The sequence below is a fragment of the Nyctereutes procyonoides genome, unplaced genomic scaffold (genome assembly GCF_905146905.1).
Source record: "Nyctereutes procyonoides isolate TBG_1078 unplaced genomic scaffold, NYPRO_anot_genome, whole genome shotgun sequence".
In the NCBI taxonomy this organism is placed as follows: Eukaryota; Metazoa; Chordata; class Mammalia; order Carnivora; family Canidae; genus Nyctereutes; species Nyctereutes procyonoides.
Window position 1 is genome coordinate 15,509,027 of NW_026575125.1, and position 23,877 is coordinate 15,532,903.

Here is a 23,877-nt window from a genome sequence, read left to right on the forward strand (position 1 = left end):
AACTAAACCCGAGCTTGGCAGGCTAAATCAACCAGGCCGACCACCCGTTAGGGCAAAAATACCAACAGGCTCCATAGGATATATGTGAGGCCTGGGATCTCATTTATAGGATTTCAAAAGATCCAGGGTACAATCCAAAATTACTTTGAATTCAAAAAAGCAGGAACGATTCAAACTCACATGGGAAAGACAACCAATGGAATCTGATAACAAGAGGTCACAGAAATCAGAATCACTGACAATGACTTTAAAGCAATTATTATAAAAGTTCTCCAAGAAGGGACGCCTGGGTGGCTCAGTGGTCGAGTGTCTGCCTTTGACTCAAGACGTGATCCTGGGGCCCAGGATCAAGTCCCACACCAGGCTCCCTGCGAGAAGCCTGCTTCTCCCTCTACCTGTGTGTCTGCCTCGGTCTCTCATGAATAAATAAAATCTTAAAAAAAAAAAAGTTCTCCAAGAAGTAAAGGAAGATACTTCTGAAAAGAATGGAAAAAAATAGAAAGTACCAATGAATAAACTGAAGAGCCAAATGGAAATCTTAGGAATGATTAATAACCAAAATAGAAAACTCACCAGATGGGCTCACAAAAAGAATGGACGTGAGAGAGGGGTCAGTGAAACTAAAGACAGGTCAGTAGAAATGATCTAATTTGAACAGAACACAAAGAGTTTAGAAAAACCTAGAAATTAAGACTCTCTTCCAAAAGCCCATAAACCAATAGGTAAAAAGTGCAGGGAAGGATCATGAACAAACAGCGCTCAGGAAAAAAAAGGGGGGGGAAGTATGTCCAACTACACATAGAATAAGGCAAATACAAGTTAAAACTGAGATACTGATCCCTGGGTGGCTCAGCAGTTAAGCGCCTGCCTTTGGCCCAGGGCACGATCCTGGAGTCCCAGGATCAAGTCCCGTGTCAGGCTCCTGGCATGGGGCCTGCTTCTCCCTCTGCCTGTGTCTCTGCCTCCCCGACACTGGTTGGTGTCTGTTTATTGTAGCTGTCCTGGTGGGTTTCAAGTGGTAGCTCACGGTGGTTTGGATTTGCATTTCCCCAACGACAAAGAACTGTCTTTTCATGTGTATGTTGGCTGTTTGTATATCTTTTTTAAAAAAAGATGTTATTTATTCATGAGAGACAGAGAGAGAGAGAGAGAGAGAGAGAGAGAGAGAGAGAGAGAGAGGCAGGCAGAGACACAGGCAGAGGGAGAAGCAGGAGCCCGATGTGGGACTCGATCCCAGGTCTCCAGGACCACACCCTGGGCTGAAGGCGGCGCTAAACCGCTGAGCCACCCAGGGATCCCACAACTTTCTTTTTTAAAAGAAGGTTAAATCGAGAGTTACCATAGGACCCAGAAATCCCACCCCTAGGCACACAGGCAAGAGAGATGGAAGCAGATGTCCACAGCAAAAGTTGCTGCGTTATTCCCCGAAGCCAAAACCAGAAACCACCCCAATGCCCAGGGAGATACCACCCTGCAGTACATCCAGAACTTCACGCAGCCGAGTGAAAGGGGCGCAGTCCGGTCCCGTGCAGCGCCACGGATGAGCTGTGGACACGGGTGAGAAGACCACAGGTTCATAAGGCCGTTCATGGGAACAAGCAGGACTTGGGAGGGGAGGGGAGAGGGAGAGGAGAGGGAGAGGAGAGGCAGAGGAGAGGCAGAGGGGAGGCAGAGGAGAGGCAGAGGAGAGGCAGAGGAGAGGCAGAGGAGAGGGAGAGGAGAGGGAGAGGAGAGGGAGAGGAGAGGCAGAGGAGAGGCAGAGGAGAGGCAGAGGAGAGGCAGAGGAGAGGCAGAGGAGAGGGAGAGGAGAGGGAGAGGAGAGGGAGAGGAGAGGGAGAGGAGAGGAGAGGATGCCCAGCTCCGGGGCTGGGTGGCTGCGGCGGGGAGGGACTGCTAACGGGTGCAGGGGTTTTCCTGGGTGCAATGCAAGGGGCCTGGGGCGAGCAGAGGTGATGGCTGTGTGGCTCCCCAGACATGCAACAACCGCTGGGCTGTCCACTGCACCGGATCGATTATACCTCACGAAGGCTGGGTGGGTTGGGTTGTTGTGTTTTTGTTTTTTAAAGTAGAAGAGTCTCAGCGGTGGCGCTGTTCCTAATTGTTGCTAACTGGGAAGGACTCGACGATCAACAGAGAACATAAACTGCGGTGTATTCTTACAACGAAATACTACATAGAAATGGAAAGGAACTGCTGCTGTGTTAACAGTAGAGAGGAATTCCGCAAACATAATGGTGAGTGAAAGGAGCCAGAGACAAAAAAGGAAATTGTGTTATTCCGTTTATAAATAGAGAGAGAGAGAGAGAGAGAGAGAGAGAGAGAGAGAGAGAGAGAGAACAAGAAATACTCTTAACTCTAAAGAACACACTTCTGGTCAGCAGAGGGGGGTGGGGGTGGGGGGTGAAACGGTTGATGGGGATGAAGGAGGGTGCTTGTGACGAGCACTGGGTGATGCACGGAAGTAACAAATCACTATACTGTACACCTGAAACCAATATAACACTGTATGGTAACCATATTGGAATTAAAATTAAAAACTTTTAAAATAAAAAAAAAAGGTACCCCAACAGGCAAAACTACTCCCTGCAGACATCGGGATAGTTGGTGCTCTTGACTAGGCTGGAAAACAGAAACGAGCACACTGGTGTTTACTTTTTTTGATCCAAGCATGGAGTTAAACAGCATGTAAAGCTTTTGAGAGCTCATAGAGCAGTACATTTAAGACTGTGCCCTTTTCTGGATGTGCTTTGTACCTCAATAAAAAGTAAAAATAAAGAGGATATTAAAGCAGAGGTTTATACCTTTTCCTCACTTCCATTCTTCAACACAGGACCAGGAATGAAGCTAGGATTAAATCTCCAACCTCAAAAACTTTGGGCAAAAAAAAAAAAAAAAGAAAGAAAGAAAGAAAGAAAGAAAAGAAAGAAAGAAAAGGTCTGACCCAATTGCAGGAGTATAATGGGACCCTACTACCTGACATTTCTTGAGCATTTACCACATTCAGGGCACTATGCTTCAATCTCTACCTAGAGATTTTTTCAATGAGACTCAGAGATGTTAGGTAAGTTATCCAGGGCCACACAGCCAAAAAAGGACAGGGCAACAAAGGAAACCCGATCTGCCAAGCAAAAGGTTTCTTCCCCTCTGCCACTTGTGTTACCAAGGGCAGTGGGACACAATGATGGAACACAGGTTGGTCAAGCCTCATTATGGATCTATTTTGGTGGAATGCCTGGGTGGCTCAGTGGTTGAATGTTTACCTTTGGCTCAGGTCATGATCCCAGGGTCCTGGGATCAAGACCTGCATCAGGCTCCCCATAGGGAGCCTGCTTCTCCCTCTGCCTATGTCTCTGCCTCTCTCTGTGTGTCTCTCACAAATAACTAAATAAAATCTTGAAAAAAATAAAAATTAAAAATGGATCTGTTTTGGTGGTCTTTACGCTGGGGGGTGGGGGCAGAAAGGCCATTTGCCCAAAGGATAACCTGCACTTCCTACACTTTCCTGGATGGTGAGGTGAAAGCGAGGCAGCCGTGGTTCTAGCAACTTGACTCAAAGTGCATGGAACACACATCCAGGGTGAAACCCTTCTCTCAGGTGCTTGACACAGGTGTCAGGCGTTCTTCACCCAAGTCACCTGCGTCCAATCACAGACCTCAGGGTAAAAGCTACAACAGTCAAGCGTTCAGAAGAACACATGAAAGTATGCGTACAATCACAACCTGGAAGGAGACAAAGACTTCTCAGGGATGACACAGAGGCAACCTTAATAGAACAATAGTGTCTGTGAGACGTTATCAGAATGAAAATTCTCTGCTCATCAAAAGTCCCAAGGAGATGAATAAGCAAGCCACAGTCTGGGAGCAAATGCTCAAGAAATATACTTCTGAAAAGCACTTGAATCCAGAATATATAAAGAACTCTTCTAACTCATTAAGAGGACAATCCAATTAAATGGGTAAATGATCTCCACAGACACCTCATGAAGATATCTATCATGGCCAAAAAGCACGTGCAAAGGTGCTCAACATCATTAATCATCAACAAAAGGGGAATCAAAACCATTGTGAGAAACCACTACAGCTCCACCAGTAAGGCCAAAGTTGAAAAGCTCAATAACACAGTGTCGGTGAGGACGCGAAGCCACCACAAGTCTTGTGCATCAGTGCTAGGAACAGAGAAGAGTACAACCGCCTGGGGAAAAGGTTTGGAGGTTCCTTACACAGTTTAACACACGCCTACCCTTTGATCTGGCCATTCCACTGCTGGTTATTTACCCAAGAGGAATGAAAACACTTGCCCACAAAAAAAGACCTATATACAAATGTTCATAGCAGTTTTACTTGTAACAGGCCAAACTAGGAACCACCCACATGTCCTTCAACAGGAGTATGACTAAACCAACTGTGGTTATGTCCACGCAACCCAACAGTGCTTTGCACCAACAAGGAGCAAACGACAGATACGCAGCACGATACAGGTGAATCTCAAAGACATCACGCTGAGCAAAGGAAGCTAGACCCAGGAGAGTACACACTGTAGGAGCCCTTTTATACAAAACTCTAGCAAAGGCATGTCTAACTGGTGGTGACAGCATCCCAGTCACTTCCTGGGGCCAGGAATGGCGGTGGAAAGGGGAATGAGCAAGAGGCCACATGAGGGAACTTTCTGAACAGAGGAGACTTCTATTGTGATAAGGTCTGTTTTTGCGGGTTTAGTCATTTCTCAAATTGCACAGCAGAGATTCTTACATTTCAATGTATACACACTATAAGGTAAAAATGTTTAAGACTAAGAACCAAGTGTGGAGGGGGGGGTGGTAAAGAAAAAAAAACCAACGTGGCACAATGTTAATCATTGTTGAAGCTGCATAATGTGCATGCTTGAAATTTTCCATAATAAAATTTCAAGAAAAAATTCATCTATATCTAATGCATCTACTCCTCTCCTGCTTCCACCTCTAATTCTGCTCGGCCCCTGGACTGACCCTGATTCTCCGGTGAACTCTGCTTCCTGCCCAGGTCGACAGCTCAACTCCTTCCTGTGCTGCACCTCCTACCACCAACCAAGCCCTGACAACTGCCAGGCATTTTGGCCAAACCCTGACACACCCGATAGCCTGAAAGCCGGGAAGGTATCGGGGAAGCCAGTTTTCCAGCTGGCTTTGCAGGAGTTCAACCCCTTCCCCACCGATGTGATCTGACCGGGATTTAAACAGATCCTATCGCAAAGCCTGATACACTGAAGCTTTATTTTTTTTTTTTTTTTTTTTTTTTAAATTTTTTTCATTTATTTATGATAGTCACAGAGAGAGAGAGAGAGAGAGGCAGAGACACAGGCAGAGGGAGAAGCAGGCTCCATGCACCGGGAGCCTGATGTGGGACTCGATCCCAGGTCTCCAGGATCGCGCCCTGGGCCAAAGGCAGGCGCCAAACCTCTGCGCCACCCAGGGATCCCCACTGAAGCTTTAAACAGGAGAATAAGGCTTGCATTCCAAAAATATGTAAATTGGCCGCTAGGAACCCAAAACACAGTTTGCCCCAGTAACAACATACAGCCGGCAATGCAGCAGGCCAGCCCCGAGATTTTATCTACCCTAAATGCACTCAGAGCTCAAACAGCAAAGCTGCAAGGAAATGCTGCAGGTGCAATGCTTCTTTCACTCAGCCCATGTGACGAAGAATTGAGGAAAGTTCCAGGTTTTAATGCTGAGTCAGTAGCAGTAACAGCAGCTAGAGAGGAAGGAGGCTCTGGCAATGGCCCCCATGGGCAAGGCAGCAGCCAGGTCTACCAGAGGGCAGCTGAGGTCTTGTCAGGGGGTCATGTGGCCTTGTCCCCAGGAGTAAAGTCACTGTGGCCTGAGCAAGCCATGCCACTGTCTCCAGTAGGGAGAGAAGAGACTTCTGAGTTATAACCCTACCTGTGATCTTCCACTGCACTTGTTTAAAATAAAATCACGTTTATGTTATGAAGAATATACATCACCGAAAATGTGGACAAATAAAAAAAAAATCAGTATTCCCAGAACAGAGTTCAAACCACTGTTTTCATTCCAGGGCCTCCGGTTGAGTTGTTTTGGTCTCTTCTATTTGATATGTACCACTGAGGAGAAAGGTTCAGATCCAGAAATGTGTCATTAGGATGTACCTTCTTTCCTAGTAAGAATCACAACTGTACTTTATCTATGCCTGTCCACCATTTTCAGCATGGTTTCTCCAGGAAACCACACTCTGATTTCCATCTGAGGGTACCAAACAAGTCTTGCTTCATCTCAACAGGAGAAACCAAGTGCCATCTGTATCCACTGAGAGTTATTTTAAAAAGGAACTGGATAGCTATTCCTAGGAATCACTCCAGGAGTAGCAAAGAAAACCACATCTGGCTCCCTACCATTGAAGAGTTCAAGGTCTTGCAGAAGATCATTAAATTGGTAATTACTTAATCACAACTGTGTTACTCGCTAGGAATGAAAACCTCCGTGTGATTAAAGCTGGCAGAGAGCAGGCGAGGAGTCCGTGAAGGCTCCCTTAAAGAATGGAGATGTGAAAGTTAAGGGCGTTTTGGGCAGAGCAAGACTGCAGGGTGGCGGAAGGTGCCAGGATATGGTGGCATCAAAGCAGACGACACAGAGTGGAACACACCAAGACTGACCCAGTATTAAGAGACCAGTGACAAAGCCGTGGGCAGCAACGTGGATGAGAAAAGCCAACGCCTGGACCAGGGTTGCAGGGGCACACAGACTGAAGTCAAGCAGATCTGGGAACCATTCTGGAAGCAATAGGCTGGTTTTGGCAATGACCCAGGGCGTGGGGTCAAGACTGACTCCCAGGTTGAGGATTTTGCTCGTTAATATTTACTTTTTTTAAGAGAAGACGGTGTCTAACTATTGCCCTTACATTCTGCTGGAAATAGATCTGGCCAGTCTCCTGACCACGTATAGATGCCACGCAAAATGCATATTCTACAACCATCGAACCCACACACCCCACAGGCCTGTCTTCCTTAGAACACTATGCATTTTCCGGAGCGATGGGGAGAGTGTACATCCAATTACAAGCCAGCTTAAGGCATTTATAAAGCTCACTCTTCAGCAGAAGCACCTGTGAATTAAGTCCACAAAAGCGGAGAGATGCATTTTGGCAATTCTGCAGAATGCACTGCAAGCTTTATTAGCGTAAGCTAGGCTATAGCTGCCAGGAGACGAATCCCCAAAATTTCAGGGGCTCGAACATATGACCTTTGAGTCTGCCAAAATAGAGGCAAAGGGAGATGGAGGTGGCACACTAATTTCTCACCTTTTCTCCCCAAGATTTTATTTATCCATGAGAGAGACAGAGACATAGGCAGAAGGAGAAGCAGGCGCCCTGCAGGGAGCCCGATGTGGGACTCGATCCCCAAAACCCAGGATCACGCCCTGAGCCTAAGGGAGAGGCTCAACTGCTGAGCCACCCAGGCATCCCTCTCAGTCACTTTCAAAGTGATACTTGATGTTGCTCAAATCTCAGTGACCAGCACTGATCACAAGGGCCCATGCTAACTGCAAGGGAGACTGGGAACCACGAAGAGACGGATGCAGGCAGGGCACGGTCTCTGCCACACGACACATCAGACTGATGAATCCGCAAGAACGGGGCACCCGGATGGCTCAATCAGTTAAGTTAAGCGTCTGCCTTCGGCTCAGGTCATCATCTCAGGGTCCTGGGATTGAGCCCTGCGTTGGTAACCCGGCTCGGCGGGGCATGTTTTTCCCTCTCCCTCTGCCCCTCCCCCCCACTCATGCTCTCTTTCAAATAAAGAAAATAAAATCCTAAAAATAATCCACAAGTAACATCACAGATGGAGAGGCTAGACATAACCCACGTAAAGGACAGCGAAAGCTAAGAGCCGGTCACACTTTAAACCATTACATGCTCTATTTTGGCAGAAAGCCTGATATTACCATCAGCTTAAAAACACAATCACTACAATAGCACTTAATAGGAAAAAAATAACCTAGACTCCAAAGCCAGTGAAACCAAAGAAAACAAACTTGAATGTGTCCCCCCCTCTTCCCCCACTGCTGGGACTAACCAGGGGACACCAGCGTCTCAATTCTGTCGTCCTCATGCGGGGCAGCAGAGGTGCGGGCTCCGCCGTGGGGGAAATCACAATGGGGGGGGGTGATCCAGGGCACGAGGGGCTACCTGGCCCCACCTCCTCTTGGAGAGACATGCCTCGCCAACAACTTTCTAGCGTTTGTGCTCAATTTTCAAGACCCAAGTTATGCTCTTACCATGAGAACATCCCCCAGCCCCCAAATATTAGGAGCCTGACCAAACAAAAGCTTCTCTCTTGCTTATGCAAAATAAGCGAACACTCCTGCTCCAATAGCTGTCATCTAAAGAGTGGTTCAGAGATCCAGGTGCCTTCCATCTTGTGCCACTGCCATCATCTACACTGGGGACTGTGGAAAAGGGTGACAGAGCATGGGAAGGACTACTAGATATGCTCACACCTAGGCCCAGAAGCGACAGACTCCACCTGTACTTCCATTTCATTGGTCAGAGCTAGTTATACCTCCCACCGAGGCTCAGAGGGTGCTAGAAAACCCAGGCCTGCTTTCCAGCAACAACTAGCAGCATGCATCTCCGCTAACCCAGCAGTCTCTGCCATACTTTGCAACCTGCAAATGATTCTGTATGAGGCAGCCAGGAAAGGAGCGTCCTCAGGATAGAGCACAGCTGATTAGCTCATGTGGAGACCAAAGCCCAGGCCTTGGTCTTTTTTTTTTTTTTAAGATTTTATTTACTTATTCATGAGAGATAGAGATAGAGAGAGAGGAGGTGGGACAGAGACACAGGCAGAGGGAGAGGCAGGCTCCATGCAGGGAGCCTGACATGGGACTCGATCCCGGGTCTCCAGGATCAGGCCCTGGGCGGAAGGCGGCGCTAAACCGCTGAGTCCCCCTGGCTGCCCAGGACCTTGGCCTTTTTAATGGATGTTCAGGAAGTGCAAGGATTTCCTACCACAGGTGGCAAGAGCTCACCATTTGGAAAATTACCATGAACGTAACTAAAGAAAAAGACCTCAGAAGTAGGGCCCCTGGGTCAGGAAAGCAGCATCTAAATGAGGCTCAGAGAGGAGCAAAGTTAGGCACAGCCAGACCCAACAGCACTGGAAGAGAACCAGCGCCCAGGGCAGGTAGGGACAAGGCTTGATCAAAGCGGCGGTTCTTGTCATTGGACCAGTTACCAGCTAAGGCAGGAAGGCCTCGAATTAGCACACAGGTGGAGGCTCTAACCTAGATTGGTCATTAACCACTCAACCAATCGGAGAGTAAATGGGCATGAATAATACGGTGCATTCCTCGGAGATAACTGTGTTGTATTCTACTGAACCAGATTCTCAGTTTCAGATTTGATACCACAGTAATCCTATTCAACTATAGTATCTGGGATAATAGCACTTCCATCCCAAAATGTGTGGGAAAGCAAGAGGGAGTTACACGGAGTTCCTTCCTGCAGGAAGTTTCAGTTTTTGCTATGTTCACAAGCACCGAGAAGCTCCAGGGGGAGACGCAGCAGACACTCGAAACAGAACAGGCTGCTCCGTGTAAATAGAGTCCACACACACAGTAAGTGACCTCGAGTCAGGACCATGAAGTCTGTTCCAGTAGATAAATGGGCACTTAAACAAAAGGAGTAAAGGCCAACCCAGAAGAGGTTTCTTCTAGAAAAAGAAATTAAGGGGCACCTTGGGTGGCTCAGCGGGTTAGGGTCTGCCTACAGCTCAGGTCATGATCCCGGGGTCCTGGGATTAAGCCCCCATGTTGGGCTCCCTGCTCAGTGGGGAGCCTGCTTCCCCACCCCCCTCTCATGCGCTCTGATAATTTTTTCTTTTTTGTTGAAGATTTTATTGATGTATTCACGAGAGAGACAGAGGGAGGCAGAGACACAGGCAGAGGGAGAAGCAGGCTCCCTATGGGGAGCTCGATGTGGGACTCGATCCCCAGACCTGGGATCATGCCCTGAGCTAAAGGCAGATGCTCAACCACTGAGCCACCCAGGCATCCCTCTCTGATAAATTTTTTAAAAATCTTTAAAAAAAAAAAAAAGAGGGATCCCTGGGTGGCGCAGTGGTTTGGTGCCTGCCTTTGGCCCAGGGCGCGATCCTGGAGACCCGGGATCGGGTCCCACGTCGGGCTCCCGGTGCATGGAGCCTCCTTGGTGTCTCTGCCTCTCTCTCTGTGTGTGTGTGACTATCATAAATAAATAAAATTTAAAAAAGAGAGAGAGAGAGAGAGAACACCTGTTTTGTTTTCTAAATACTGGAACTGTGGGATTGACCCCCCACTGCTTAAGAGTTCTACTAAATTCCAGACTCTCATCTTTGAAGACGGAGGACAGACACTAATAAAATGAACGCTAGTCCTTCTACAGACCAAAGGCACACAGGGATGACCACCACCTCCACTAAAAGTGAACAGGATGTCCCTCAAAAAAAAAAAAAAACTAAACATGAAATGACCATATGACTAGCAATTCTGTATCTGGATATATACCCCAGAAAGTGAAAGCAGGGACTCCAACAGGTATTCAGACACCCACGGTCATTCCGGCATTACCTACAATGGCCTATAAAGGTGGAAACAAGCCAAAAGCCCACCTGCAGATGCCAGGATTAACATAATGCGGTACACGCCAATGGTGGCGTACTCATTAGGCTTCCAGGACACTGTGCTACGTGCCACAGTGCGAATGAACCTCGGAGACACTATGCGGAGATAAACCAGACACAAAACACAACTACCGTAGGATTCCAGTTACATGAAATCTATAGAAGAAGCAAATTCACGGAGACAGAACAGCAGTTGCCAGGGGCCAGGGGGAGTGCGGAACGACGAATTACTGTTTAAGGGGAACAGGGTTTTTGTTTGGGCTGATGAAAAAGTTCTGGAGATGGGCGGTGGTGTCGGTTGCACAAGAGGACGAATGGACTTAAGGCCAATGAAACGCACACTTAAAAATGGTTAAACGGCAAATTTTATGTACCATGTATTTTAGGATTTTTTTCAAGTACTCACGGCCGTGTTCTTTCACCAATGTCCCTGGTCCTCACTTAGGTTGAAGGCCTGCCTGTGGCGCTCTCGCACCCCCACCAACCCCCACCAAATCACCCGGGCACCGAGGACCTAGAACCTCCCCTTCGGACCCACATAGGACCACGGGTAACTGCACAAGGAGTGGGAAAACACAATCCAAACCAGCCTTGCCCTGCTAGGACAAGAGACCAGAAGTGTTCACGCTTCACATCAGGCTCCCTAAAACACATGTAGGACAGCTCCAGCGGTCCCCTTCCCAACAAGCATTTTTCTCGAACAGCACGGTCCAGTGGGACCTTCTGGGATTAGGAAAATGCTCTCTTCGCTATGTTTGTTGAGCACTTGAGATATAGCTGGTGCAAATAACGAACTGACATAGCATTTAAACGGACTTCGATGTAAACTGCCAAAAAAAAAAACAAAACAAAACAAAAAACCGCCACCCGGGGCTAGTAGCTACTGTGTTGGACAGTGTGCTTTTAGAACTTTTAGAAAGAAGCCAAAGTGGGGTGCCTGGGTGATTCAGTCTTGGTTAAGCCTCTGCCTTAGGCTCAGGTCATGATCCCAGAGTCGTGGGATCAAGCCCTGTATGGGGCTCCCTGCTCAGCAGAGAGCCTGCTTTTCCCTCTCCCTCTGCCGGCCGTTCCCCCTGCTTGTGCTTGTGCGTGCGTTTTTGCTCATTCTCTCTCAAGTTCTGTCAAATAAATAAAATCTTAAAAAAAAAAAAAGCTAAAGTGACAGATTTGCTTTCCTGTGTTTCTGTTGTTTTGTTGTTTTAATGGAAATGCCCAAAGTCCATCAGTGGCAGAGATTAGGAAGCCGGGGTGGGGGGAGGGGTCCTGAACCCACTGCTGGATTTGCCGTCAAACCTACAAGAAGAATTTATTAGTGATAATGACGTACTGAGAAATGACTTACTCAAGACCAAGCCAAGGTCAACCAAAGGAGGTACATGATGCAGAAAATTCTAGGCAATCTGGACCTAGAGCAAGAGAAGGTGCCTGTCGTGTAGCTCCGGAATCAAAAGCCGAAGATTTCTGACTCACAGAACATTCGCACCCAACCAGAAGGGGTCCGGTTAGTAGATGAAGGCTTGTTACAGACACACACACTCCCCCAGAGAGGAAAGCCTGGGCACGCCACTCTTCAGAGTTGGCGCCAGCAGGCAGGAGGCCACAGTCCTGCACCACAGCAAAAGGAACATTTAACCTTTCAGAGAAGAGGCTGTGCAAACTCCAATTTCAGAGGAGAATGAAAAGAAGTCAAGAAAGTGGAGTGGTTCTGGGTGAAGTGGGCTCCCCGGGAACTGTTCCGAAGAGACACGGCACTGAGGAGCACCCTCCAAGTGGTCAGAAACCTCGAGAGAGCGTTTTCAACGGGCTCAGCTGCCGCCTTATTTGAACAAGCCTGACACCCCGGCCCCCTCCAGGTGGGGACGTTTGCTCTGCGGGAAGCAGATCCAGGTTGCCTCCCCGGGAGTAGACACGGCCCTACGGCTACTGCTGCAGCACCCCACGGCCGCGTGTCCAACTCCCCCCACCTTCCCACATCTTTAGGCTTAGGGGAGGCACTGTTACCACCTCTTGACCGGTGGGGAAACCAAGGCACAAGGACTACCAGGTAACTACCCTCTCATGTATGAGGCTTATTAATGTCACCCAAGGGCCAGAGGCTTGTCACATAGATTCCAAAGGTTCAGTAAGGAGACGCATCCAAGCAGCAATCCATTCCACACCTGGAGAAACTGGCCGACCGAAAAGTCTTGATTTTAATTTTTTTTTTTTTTTATTTATGATAGGCACACAGTGAGAGATAGAGAGGCAGAGACACAGGCAGAGGGAGAGGCAGGCTCCATGCACCGGGAGCCCGATGTGGGATTCGATCCCGGGTCTCCAGGATCGCGCCCTGGGCCAAAGGCAGGCGCCAAACCGCTGCGCCACCCAGGGATCCCAAGTCTTGATTTTAAGATTGGATTCTTACCACCCGCTTATCACAGCGAGCTCGGAGATCTAGTATCCCATTCCAGCAACAGAGGAGACCCCGAGCCCCCAACGCTGGTGCACTGTGGGATAAAATATACACGTGTCACACCGTCAAAGCGCGCTTGGGGGTAGGAATCACAGCACTGGGGGGAACGGCGGGCGTTTCTAAGAGCACCTCCCGCTGCACACATATACCCGCCCTCTGTGGTGGCACCCCCACTGCCACTCTTGGCTGCAAAATGGAATCACCTGGAAAAGCATTAAAAACTCCTGAGGCCTCGGACTGTAGGATCTTTCGTCTGAGATACACCCTGGGCATGAGGAGCTTGAAGAGCGCCCCAGGTGCCCGTCGCGTGTGCCTAGGGTCGGAGCCCTGACTGCGGCAGGGGCGGCGAGCGCGGAGGGCTCCGCATCCTCTGCGTTTCGGGCCGCTTCTTGGCTCAACTGAGGTTTAAGGAGCTCAAAAAGCAACGAGGCTCAGTGCGGCGGCCTCCATTTTCTCATTTGTGCAAAGGTACGAGGCTCCGCACCGTCGCCGCGGGCGGGCAGGGCCGGCGCGCGGGGACAGCCGGCGGGGAGCGCGGGCGCGACGGGGCCGCGGGCGGGGCGGGGGCGAAGGGGGCATCCGCCTCACCTGCGTCGTAGAAGGCGTCGAGCACAGCGGTCTCCCCGAAGTCGAGCTGCCCGAAGGGCACGGAGGTGAACTGGGCGCCCTCGGCCTCACAGGCTCGCAGCAGGCACTGACGCGCGCCCGCCTCGGGGCCGCCGGCCGCGCCGCCCGGGGGGCTCTCGCTGCGCACGTACACGGCCCGCAGGGCCCGCCGCGGCCCGCCCGCGTCCCCCGCGCCCTCGGCCGCCCCGTCGGGCTCCGCCGGCCCCGCCGCGCCCTCGGCTCCCGGCGGCAGCAGGCCCCGCAGTGACTCGGCCGCCGCCCCGAGCGCCCCGGCCGGGGGCGCCCCGCCGCCGCTCTCCATGCGGCCGCCCCGCGCGCCCCTCCTGGGGGCCCGCTCCGCTCGGGCGGCTGGCAGGGCCGGCACCTGCTCCCGGGGCGCGGGCGGGGAGCTGCGGCGGGCAGGTGAACGCAGGAGCCCGCGCCGCAGACGGAAGCTCTGGCCCCGCGGCCCCCGGGCGCCCTTTGAAGGCCGGGGAGAGGAGGCGGGGGCTGGGGACGTCAGGGCGAGCGCGGGGCGGGGGAGGGCTGGGAGGGCTGGGAGGGCGGCGGGGCAGGAGCTGGCGGGGCGCCCCCTGCCGCCTCCCCCGGGCAGCGCCCGACGAGGGCGGATTCGGCGTCGGTCGCAGGACCTTGGGGTTGCCGTCCCGCCGGACAGACCAACGTCAGGAGTCCCGGTTTTAGCCCTCGAAACAATCTGAAGCTCTTCAAGCCAGGTATAAACTCTTTCAAAGCGCTGGTTGGAGGTAAATATTCAATTTCAAACTAAATACAGAGGTAGCGGGTGGCTCAGCGGTTTAGCGCCGCCTTCAGCGCGGGGCGCGATCCTGGAGTTCCGGGATCGAGTCCCCCGTCGGGCTCCCACATGGAGCCTGCTTCTCCCTCTGCCTGTGTCTCTGCCTCTCTCTCTCTCTCTCTCTCTCTCTCTCTCATGAATAAATAAATAAAATCTTTTAAAAAAATAAACACAGAATTAGTTTTAACCCAGAATCGCAATGATCAAAACGCCTCCGGTACCAATCGATGGATCAGTCATTCCCCTCTGACTTTGTACTCTCGGTCCCCAGCTGCCGAGAGCGACCCTCGGAGCCCAGCACTGCAGGCCCTCTGGTCCTGACTTCCACTGTGACCTTGACAAAGCACTAGGAATCACCAGCAACAAATTTTGTATGCCAGGGAAATAGACTCCCAGAAGGATGCCCGCCTGACCTATGAAAGGCTGTGAACCCAACGGGATCTTTACTCTGGACTTTACCTGCCTCACAATTTTAGGCTCCAATACTAAAATATTACCACCGCAGGTAATGCTTTTATGTAAAACTTGGGTTGCACTGGACATTGTCACAAGGTTTTTAGGTTTTGGTTTTTCATTTTTAATACCGGTATTATTGAGATATAATTCACAAACCATTCAGTGCACCCATTTAAGTGTTTTTTAGTATATTCACAGAGTTGAGCAGCCATCACCACACTCAGTTTTAGAATATTTTCATCAGCTCCCCCCAAAACCCAGTATCCATTAGCTCTCCCTGCCTCTCCCCCAATACCCCCTCAGTCTTTTTTTAAGTATTTTATTTATTTATTTATTTATTTATTTATTTATTTATTTATTTATTTATTTATTATTTATTTATTTATTTATTTATTTATTTATTTATGAGAGACCCAGAGAGACAGACAGACAGAAAGAGAGAGAGGCAAAGACGCAGGCAGAGGGAGAAGCAGGCTCCATGCAGGGAGCCCCATGCGGGACTGGATCCCGAGAGTCCAGGATCATGCCCTGAACCAAAGGCAGGCACTAAACCACTGAGCCACGCAGGGATCCCTCCAGTACCCCTCAGTCTTAAGCAACCATCAATCTCTCTATAGATTTGCCTGTTCTGGACCCCTCACATATATGGAATCATACAAGGTGTGGACAGAGAATATGTATCTAGGAATGGGGTTTCTGGGTCATATGACAACTCCCTGCTTAACCTTTGGAGAAACTGCCACTGTTTTCCAAGGTGGCTCCACCGTGTTACATTCCCACCAACAGTATATGAGGCTTCCAATGTCTCTTCGCTGTCACCAGCATTTGTTATTGGCTTTTTGATTATCAGAGCCATCCTAGTGAGTGTGAAGTGGCACCTCATTGTGATTTTGACTTGCATTTTCCTTATGACTAATGATGTGGAGCATCTTGTCATGTGCTTATTTGCTATTTGTCGAACTTCTTTGGAGAAATGTCCATTCAGATCTTTGTCCTTATTATTGAGTTGTAGAAGTTCTTTATATATTGTGGATACAGATCCCCTATCAGATATGTGATTTACAAACATTTTCTTCCATTCTGTGGGTTGTCTTTTCACTTTCTTGATGGTGTCCTTTGCAACACATTACAAGCCATTTTGACAAAAGCAGGATGGTACTTACCTTACAAAATCATGCTTTGGCTTGCCTTCATGTTTCAGTAATAATACAGTCCATGCCTCTGCCCCACCCCCAAAAGAAAGCAGAAAGTGCCAGTATAAATCCTGGAAGAAACCCCTCCTTAATTCTAGTCCTGGTAGAAATTAGGAACTTCAACAAATGACATCAATGTGCACCCTCTTTTGTGACCAATGAATGGAAAATGGGCTCTGAGGTCTGTAAAAACACAAAGACCAGAACTGAGAAGAGGGAAGCTAGGGAAAACTTTCAACACCTCTGTTCTGAGCTTTTAAAAAATATAATGGACATATTTTCCTTGTAGTCTTGTAATGCATAATAATAGTAATTTTCCTAATGTGCTATTTATCTGAGATTATTCCAATGACTGGCACAGTCTTCAGAGGGCAAAGATGCCCATTTCACAATCACTTGCTGGTGTCTTGCTGTTGCCCCCACTTCAGTCTTCCGTGTTCCTTTCAGCTCTCACCAGAGCCCTGCTGGCTGAGTGGGACTCACAGGAGTTGTCGATTCTGGCTTGAATAATACCTTCCTCTAAACACAAACCCTGCTGAGTAAAAAATCTAGAGTTTCTCTAGCTAATGAGCGCCTTCTCTGCATTTGGTGCACACAGTGCACTTTCTCATTGTCCCCAGTAATTTGCACACCTGAAACATGCCCCAGCCCCTTCTCGATGTTCTTCTGGCTTCCCACCCCCAGCCACACTGAGAAAATTACAAAATGCTGGATTAGTCTCTTCTGTGTAGTTGAACAGTAGTTCGGTTCTTGCCCCTGCCTTGTCCTAAGTGCATGTCTTGGAAACCACTTTGCCCCAGTGCAGAGATAGTGTTTGGACTAGAACAGTGGATTGAGGGGCACCTGGGGGGCTCAGTGATTGAGCATCTGCCTTCGGGCGTGATCCCGAGGTCCTGGGATCGAGTCCCACATTGGGCTCCCTGCCGGGAGCCTGCTTCTCCCTCTGCCTGTGTCTCTGCCTCTCTTTCTCTGTGTCTCTCATGAATAAATAATAAAATCTTAAAAAAATAAAATATAGGAGAAGCTCACAGGATGCTTCAAGTATACATAATGAGTAAGCAAGAAGCTTATGAGAAAAAGGTGGACTTCATAAGATGTGTTAAAAATTGTAAGTTATTTTCCTCTAAGACATGCTACAGATGGAATATTTGATGGAACAAACAAGAGTATTGCTTAAAGATAGGGATGGAAAGACCAAGTCAGTCGGTATGGGCATGCAATCTCCGAACTAATGGCTACCTCACCCCCAAGTTGACCCCCCATTGGTGACACCCAGTACAGTCCCATTCTCGTCTCACAGATGCCCTCTACCTTCTTGAACATATGGAATATGGTTATAATAATCGTTTCAATGCCCTTGTCTACTAATGCTATCATCCGGTTTTTTTAATTATTTATTTATTCATGAGTGACGGGGGGGTGGTGGCACAGAGACACAGGCAGAGGGAGAAGCAAGCTCCATGCAGGGAGCCCGACGTGGGACTCGATCCCGGGACTCCAGGATCACGCCCTGGGCCAAAGGCAGGTGCTAAACCGCTGAGCCACCCAGGGATCCCGATCATCTGTTTTATTCCTGGATCTGTTGCTATTGATTTTTCCCGCTGTGGGTCATATTGTCCTTTCTTCGCATGCCTGGTAATTTTTTTTTTTAATTAGATGCCACACGTTGCAAATTTTGCTTTAGTGGATACTGCACACTTTTGTATTCCTGTAAATATTCTTGAGCTTTATTCTAGGATAGAGTTAAGGTACTTGGAAACAGTTTGACTCTTCTGGGGATTGCTTTTGAGCTTCAGGTGGATCAGAGCAGCCTTTAGGCTAAGGCTAATTAATCCCATCTACTGAGCAATACCCCTCTGAGCACTCTACCTGCCGTCCTGGGGGTTCCGACGTTTCTATTCCGGCCGGCAGACACAGAATCTATTCTGGTCCTACGGGACCTCCAGGGATTGTTCCCCAACCCCTTCAGGTGGTCCCTTTCCCAGCCTCGGGAGGTTCCTTCACACACAGCTGCTGGGCAGTACTCTGATGAAGATTCCAGATCGACGCATCTCTGGAACTCCATGTGCAGCGGTCTTCTCTCCAGTACTCACACTGGAGCCTCCTTGGCCTTCCGGCTGCATCTAGTCGGCTCAGGATGAGAACCAGGCTCCTCGTGGCTTCCCTCTCTCTGTTCTCTAGCCTGGAATCTCTCTCAAGGCAGAAAGCTGGGGAAATTGTCGGGCTCACCTTGTTTACTTGTTCTTTCTCAAGGATCTCTGTCCTGTGTTGTGCTTCTTCTATGATTTTTGCAACCTTTTTGTAGGTCTGAAATTCTTTTAAGATGAGAAGATTTAGGGACGCCTGGGTGGGTCAGTGGTTGAGTGTCTGCCTTCGACTCAGGGCGTAATCCCGGGGTCCTGGGATCGAGTCCTGCATCCGGCTCCCCGCAGGGAGCCTGCTTCTCCCCTGCCTATGTCTCTGCCCCCCCCCCTCTCTGTCTCTCATGAATAAATAAATCTTTTAAAAATACTCTTCTAATTTCTAATTTCCTTTTCTGGGAATGTCCAGCCTCACTTTGAAAATGAGCATTTTGGTACTGGTGCAAGACCTTCCAGAGCTCTCTTTTTTTTCCCTGCCATCCACTTTCTGCTACCAGCAACATTCCAGATGGTACCTGCTTCATCGGCCTAGGGCCTGGAGGATGATGATAACATGAACCAGAGCACCCACTTGACTTAGAATGGACGTTGAACAAAAATTTGAGAGATCAGGGTGTTAGCCACGCAAATATGTATGAGAGGAGCATTTCAAGCAGAGGGAAGAGCCGGTAGAAAGGCCCTGAAGCATTCTGATAGGCTTACGAAACAGCACCGGTATCTCTAGGTATCTAGAATCCCATCATCTTATATTTTCACAGCTCTAGTTTCTAGAAAGTTCTTCCATATATTCAAATGTAATCTTCTCTTGTAACGTTTACCCATTCTAATTTAATTCTTTTACCCAGTTCTTTTTTTTAATTTTTATTTATTTATGATAGTCAGAGAGAGAGAGAGAGAGAGAGAGAGAGAGAGAGAGGCAGAGAGACAGGTAGAGGGAGAAGCAGGCTCCATGCACCGGGAGCCCGACATGGGATTCGATCCCGGGTCTCCAGGATCGCGCCCTGGGCCAAGGGCAGGCGCCAAACCGCTGAGCCACCCAGGGATCCCTCTTTTACCCAGTTCTAATTGAATTCTTCTTACACATGGCAGCTTTCCAAGTACTGCTCTTAGGTCTTCTTTTTTTCAAGTGATACCCTGCTCCCCCCGCCCCCGACACTTCAATCATTTCTCCATGACATGATATCCAGGCTAGTCACCACCTTGATGATTCTTTTCTATAAGATTCCCTCTTTGTCTCAATTGCTATTTTGTGTGTGCAAAAGACTTTTTAAAATTAAACATTTTTGGGCAGCCCATGTGGCTCAGTGGTTTGGCGCCACCTTCAGCCCAGGGCCTGATCCTGGAGACTGGGGATCGAGTCCTACATCGGGCTCCCTGCATAGAGCCTGCTTCTCCCTCTGCCTCTCTCTCTCTCTCTGTCTCATGAATAAATAAATAAAATCTTTAAAAAATAAAATTAAATTAAACATTTTAAAAAAAGATTTATTTTTTAAAAGATTTATTTAATTATTATTTGAGAGAGGGCATAAGACAGGGCTTGATCTCACAACCCTGAGATCGTGACCTGAGACGAAATCATGAGTTGGAAACTTAACTGACTGAGCTGCCCAGGTGCCTCTTATTTATTTATTGGCGGGGTGGGGAGGGAGAGAATCCTCAGGCAGACTCCCTGCTGAGCACAGAGCCCTATGTGGGGCTCAATCCCAGGACCCTGAGATCACGACCTGAGCCAAAATCAAGGGCTGAAGGCTCAACTGACTGAGCCACCCAGGCACCCCTAAAATTAAACATTTTTATTTTGAGATAATTGTAGGTCCATATGCAGCTGTCAGAAATCATGCAGAGATCTAGTGTACCCTTTAATCACTTTTCCCCAATGGAAACATCCTGCTGAGCTCAAGTACACTATCACGACGACATTGACAGCATACAGAACAGTCCCATCACCACAAGGATCTCTCCTACTGCCCTTTGATTCCCACACCCATCTCGCCCCACACACTCCATACCTAACCACTGACAACCACTAATCTGTTTTCCATTTCTATAATTTTGTCACTTCAAGAATGTTATATACATGGAATCATACAGTATGTAACCTTTTAGGATTGTCTTTTTTCACCCAGCTTGATCCCCTGGGATGCAGCCAAGATGTTGCACATTTCAGTAGTCCCTTCCATTTGTTGCTGAGCACTATTCCATGGTGTGGATGTATCACAATCTCTTTATCCATTTGTCCTTTCAAAGACACCGGAGTTGCTTCCACTTTGGGGCTATTATGAGTAAAAATGCTGTGGACATGGATGTACAGGTTTTTATGTGAACATAAGTTTTGATTTCTCTGGGATAAATGCCCAGAAGTGCAAATGTTGCGTCATATGGTAGTTGCATATTTAATTTCTTAAATTGCCAAGTTGTTTTCCAGGGTGGCTATACCATTTCGCGCTCCCATCAAGAATGTAGGATTGATCTGGTTTCTCCACATCCTTACCAGTATTTGGTGTAGTTACTTTTTCATTTTAGCCATTCCAGTAGCTGTGTAGTGATAGCTCATTATGGTTTTAATTTGCATTTTCCCAATGGATAATGATGTTGAGCATCTTTTCATGTGCTTATTTGCCAAGTGTATATCTTATTTGGTGAGTTCATATCTTGTGCCCATTTTCTAACTGGAATGTTTGCTCTTTTACTATTGAGTTTCAAGTGTCCTCTCCATATTCTAGATACTAGTCCTTTGCCAGATAGGTGGTTTGCAAATATTTTCTTTCAGTCCGTAGCTTGTCTTTTCATCTCTTAATAAGGTCTTTCATAGAGCACATGTTTTTAATCCTGATAAGACCCAATTTATCAATTTTTCTATTTATAAATTGTGTTTTTAATTCCATGTTAAAAAATAAATTCTTTGCCCAGCCCTAGGGTCCGAAGATTTTCTCTTATGTTTTTTCTTAAAAGTTTTGTTGCTTTAGGGGCACCTGGATGGCTCAGTCAGTTGAGTGTCCAACTCTTGATCTCAGCTCAGGTCTTGATCTCATGTTTGTGAGTTCAAGCCCCACATTGGGCTCCACACCCAGCATGGAGCCTACTTAAAAAAAATAATAATTGTAGTAGTAAAAGTTTTGTAGCTTTGCATGTTACATTTAAAATCCATTTTTACTGGGGAATCCCTGGGTGGCTCAGTGGTTTGGTGCCTGCCTTCGGCCTGGGGCGTGATCCTGGAGTCCCGGATCAAGTCCCACATCAGGCTCCCTGCATGGAGCCTGCTTCTCCCTCTGCCTGTGTCTCTCATGAATAAATAAATAAATCTTTTAAAAATATCCATTTTTACTTAATTTTTGTATAAGGTCTGAGGTTCAGGTGGAGGTCCTTTTTTTTTTTTTCTTTTTTCTTTTTTTTGCGCCTCTGGATGTTCAATTGCTTCAGTACCACTTTATGAAAAGTCTATCTTTCCTTCATTAAATTGCCTTTACCCCTTGGTCAAAAATCATTGGGAATATCTGTATGAGTCTGTTTCTGGGTTCTCTATTGTGTTCCACTGACCTATGTATTTATCCTGCCACCAATCCACAGTGTCTTGACTGCTGAAGTTATATACTAACCCTTAATAGTAGGGAGAGTGATTTCTCTTTTTTCTTTTCCAAGACTGAGCTGAATTAGGGCCTGTGTTTTTCCACATAAATTTCTCAATAAGCTTGTCTATGTCCACAAAAAAACCTTGCTAGGATTTTGATGACAATTACATAAACATATAGATCAACCTAGAAAGAATTAATGTATTTATTATGCTGAATCTTCCAAATTTATGGATATAGTATTCATTTCCATTTATTTAGATGAACTTCTTTGATTTCTTTCATTAGAATTCAGCGTCCAAATTGTGTACGTATTAAGTTTATGCCCAAGTATTTAGTTTTTTTAGGTGAATATAAATGGCATGGTTTGCAATTTCAGGTTCCACATGTTCATTATTAGTATGTAGAAATGCAATTGTTTTTGTGCACCACACTTTTCTTATTACATGACCTTGCTGAGCTCACTTCAGGAAGTTTGTGAGTCCTTGAGACTTTCCATGCAGACAATCATGTTGTCTGCAAATAGGGATGGTTGTATTTCTTTTTTCCAGGCGGCATGCATTTTGTTTCTTTTTCTTGCTTTGTTACTATGGCTAGAACTTGCAGTTCTATATTGAATAAGAGCACTGAGAGCAGACATCCTTGTCTTGTTCTAATCTTAAAGGGAAAGTATTCAGTTTTTCACCCTACGTATGACGTTAGCTGTGGGTTTATTGCAGATGCTATTTATCAAGTTAAGGAGGCTTCCATTTCTAGTTCACCGAGAATCAATAATGTGCATGGGTATTGGATGTTTTTTCATCAATTTTTCTACATCAATTAATATGAGCATGTGATTTTTCTTCTTTAGCCTATTGATATGGTGGCTTATACTGATTTTCCAATGTTGAACTTGCATACCTGAGATAAATTCTAGTTGGGTGTGGTATATAATTCTTTTAATACATTTCTGGATTTTACTTCCTACTACTTTATTGAAAATATTTGCATCTAGCTTGATAAAATATACTGACCTGCAGTTTTCATTTTTGGGGATACTGTCTTTTCCTTGTTTTGATATCAGAGTAATACTAGCCTCATAAAATGATTTGGGAAGTTCTGTCTTCTTCTCTTTTATGGAAGAGATTGCATAAAATTGGTGTTACTTCAAGTGTTTGGTAGACTTCTCCAGTGAAAGCATTTGGATCTGGCGATTTCCTTATCAGGGTCTTTAAATTGCACATTTGATTTTTTTTCATCATGGTTATAGAACTGTCAAGCTTGTTTACTTTGGTTGAGTTTTGATAGTTTGTGAGTTTGGAGAAATTAGTTCGGTTCTTCTAAGATGTTGAATTTAGATCATGAAGTTGTTCATAGCATTACCTTATTATCCCTTTGATGGCTACAAAGTCTGTAGTGGTATCCCATTTCATTCTCAACTTGGTGATTTGTGCCTTTTCTCTTTTTGTCATTCCTGGTATTTATTCATGTAAATATAAACATTGAAGTCTTCCGATGAGCCCATCAAAGACATTCTTCATTTCTGTTACTGCATTTTTAATTTCCAGCCATTTGATTCTTTCCTATAGCTTCCATCTCTGCTGAAATTTCCTATCTGATCTTGCATGTTGTGTGCTTTTTCCATGATAGCCTTTAACATAATGAGTATTTTAAATTCCTTCTCTGATACTTCCAGTAGCTGTGCCATATTTAGGTGGTTCTGAGGATTGTCTCTTTAGATTGCTTTTTCATTGGCTTTTGGCATGCCTTGTAATTTTTTTGTTGAAAGCTAGACATTTTATATAAGGCAGCAGATGCTGTGTTAAATTAGAATTTAGTAGAGGAATTTATGTTATCCTAGCCAGGAATTGGGCCGTGTTGAGGTTTGTTGTTCCTACAGACATCAGAAACTTTTAATTCCTCTAGGGATCTTTTTTGTGTTCCTCCTCTTGGTTTTGGGGCTTCCCTCTGTGCTGCTCTCCATAAAAGATCTGTCTCTGGCAGCTCTCCCTG

General features: G+C 47.0%; 1 protein-coding gene across 1 annotated transcript in view; it reads right to left on the reverse strand.

Moving 5' to 3' along the window:
* Positions 1 to 14,034, reverse strand: part of MAP3K15 (mitogen-activated protein kinase kinase kinase 15) — a 115,089-nt gene extending 101,055 nt beyond the window's left edge. Inside the window, exon 1 of the mRNA XM_055337563.1 lies at positions 13,695 to 14,034. Coding sequence (XP_055193538.1) covers positions 13,695 to 14,034 — 340 coding nt within the window. The remainder of the gene's footprint in view (positions 1 to 13,694) is intronic.
* Between the last annotated feature and the right edge of the window lie 9,843 nt (positions 14,035 to 23,877).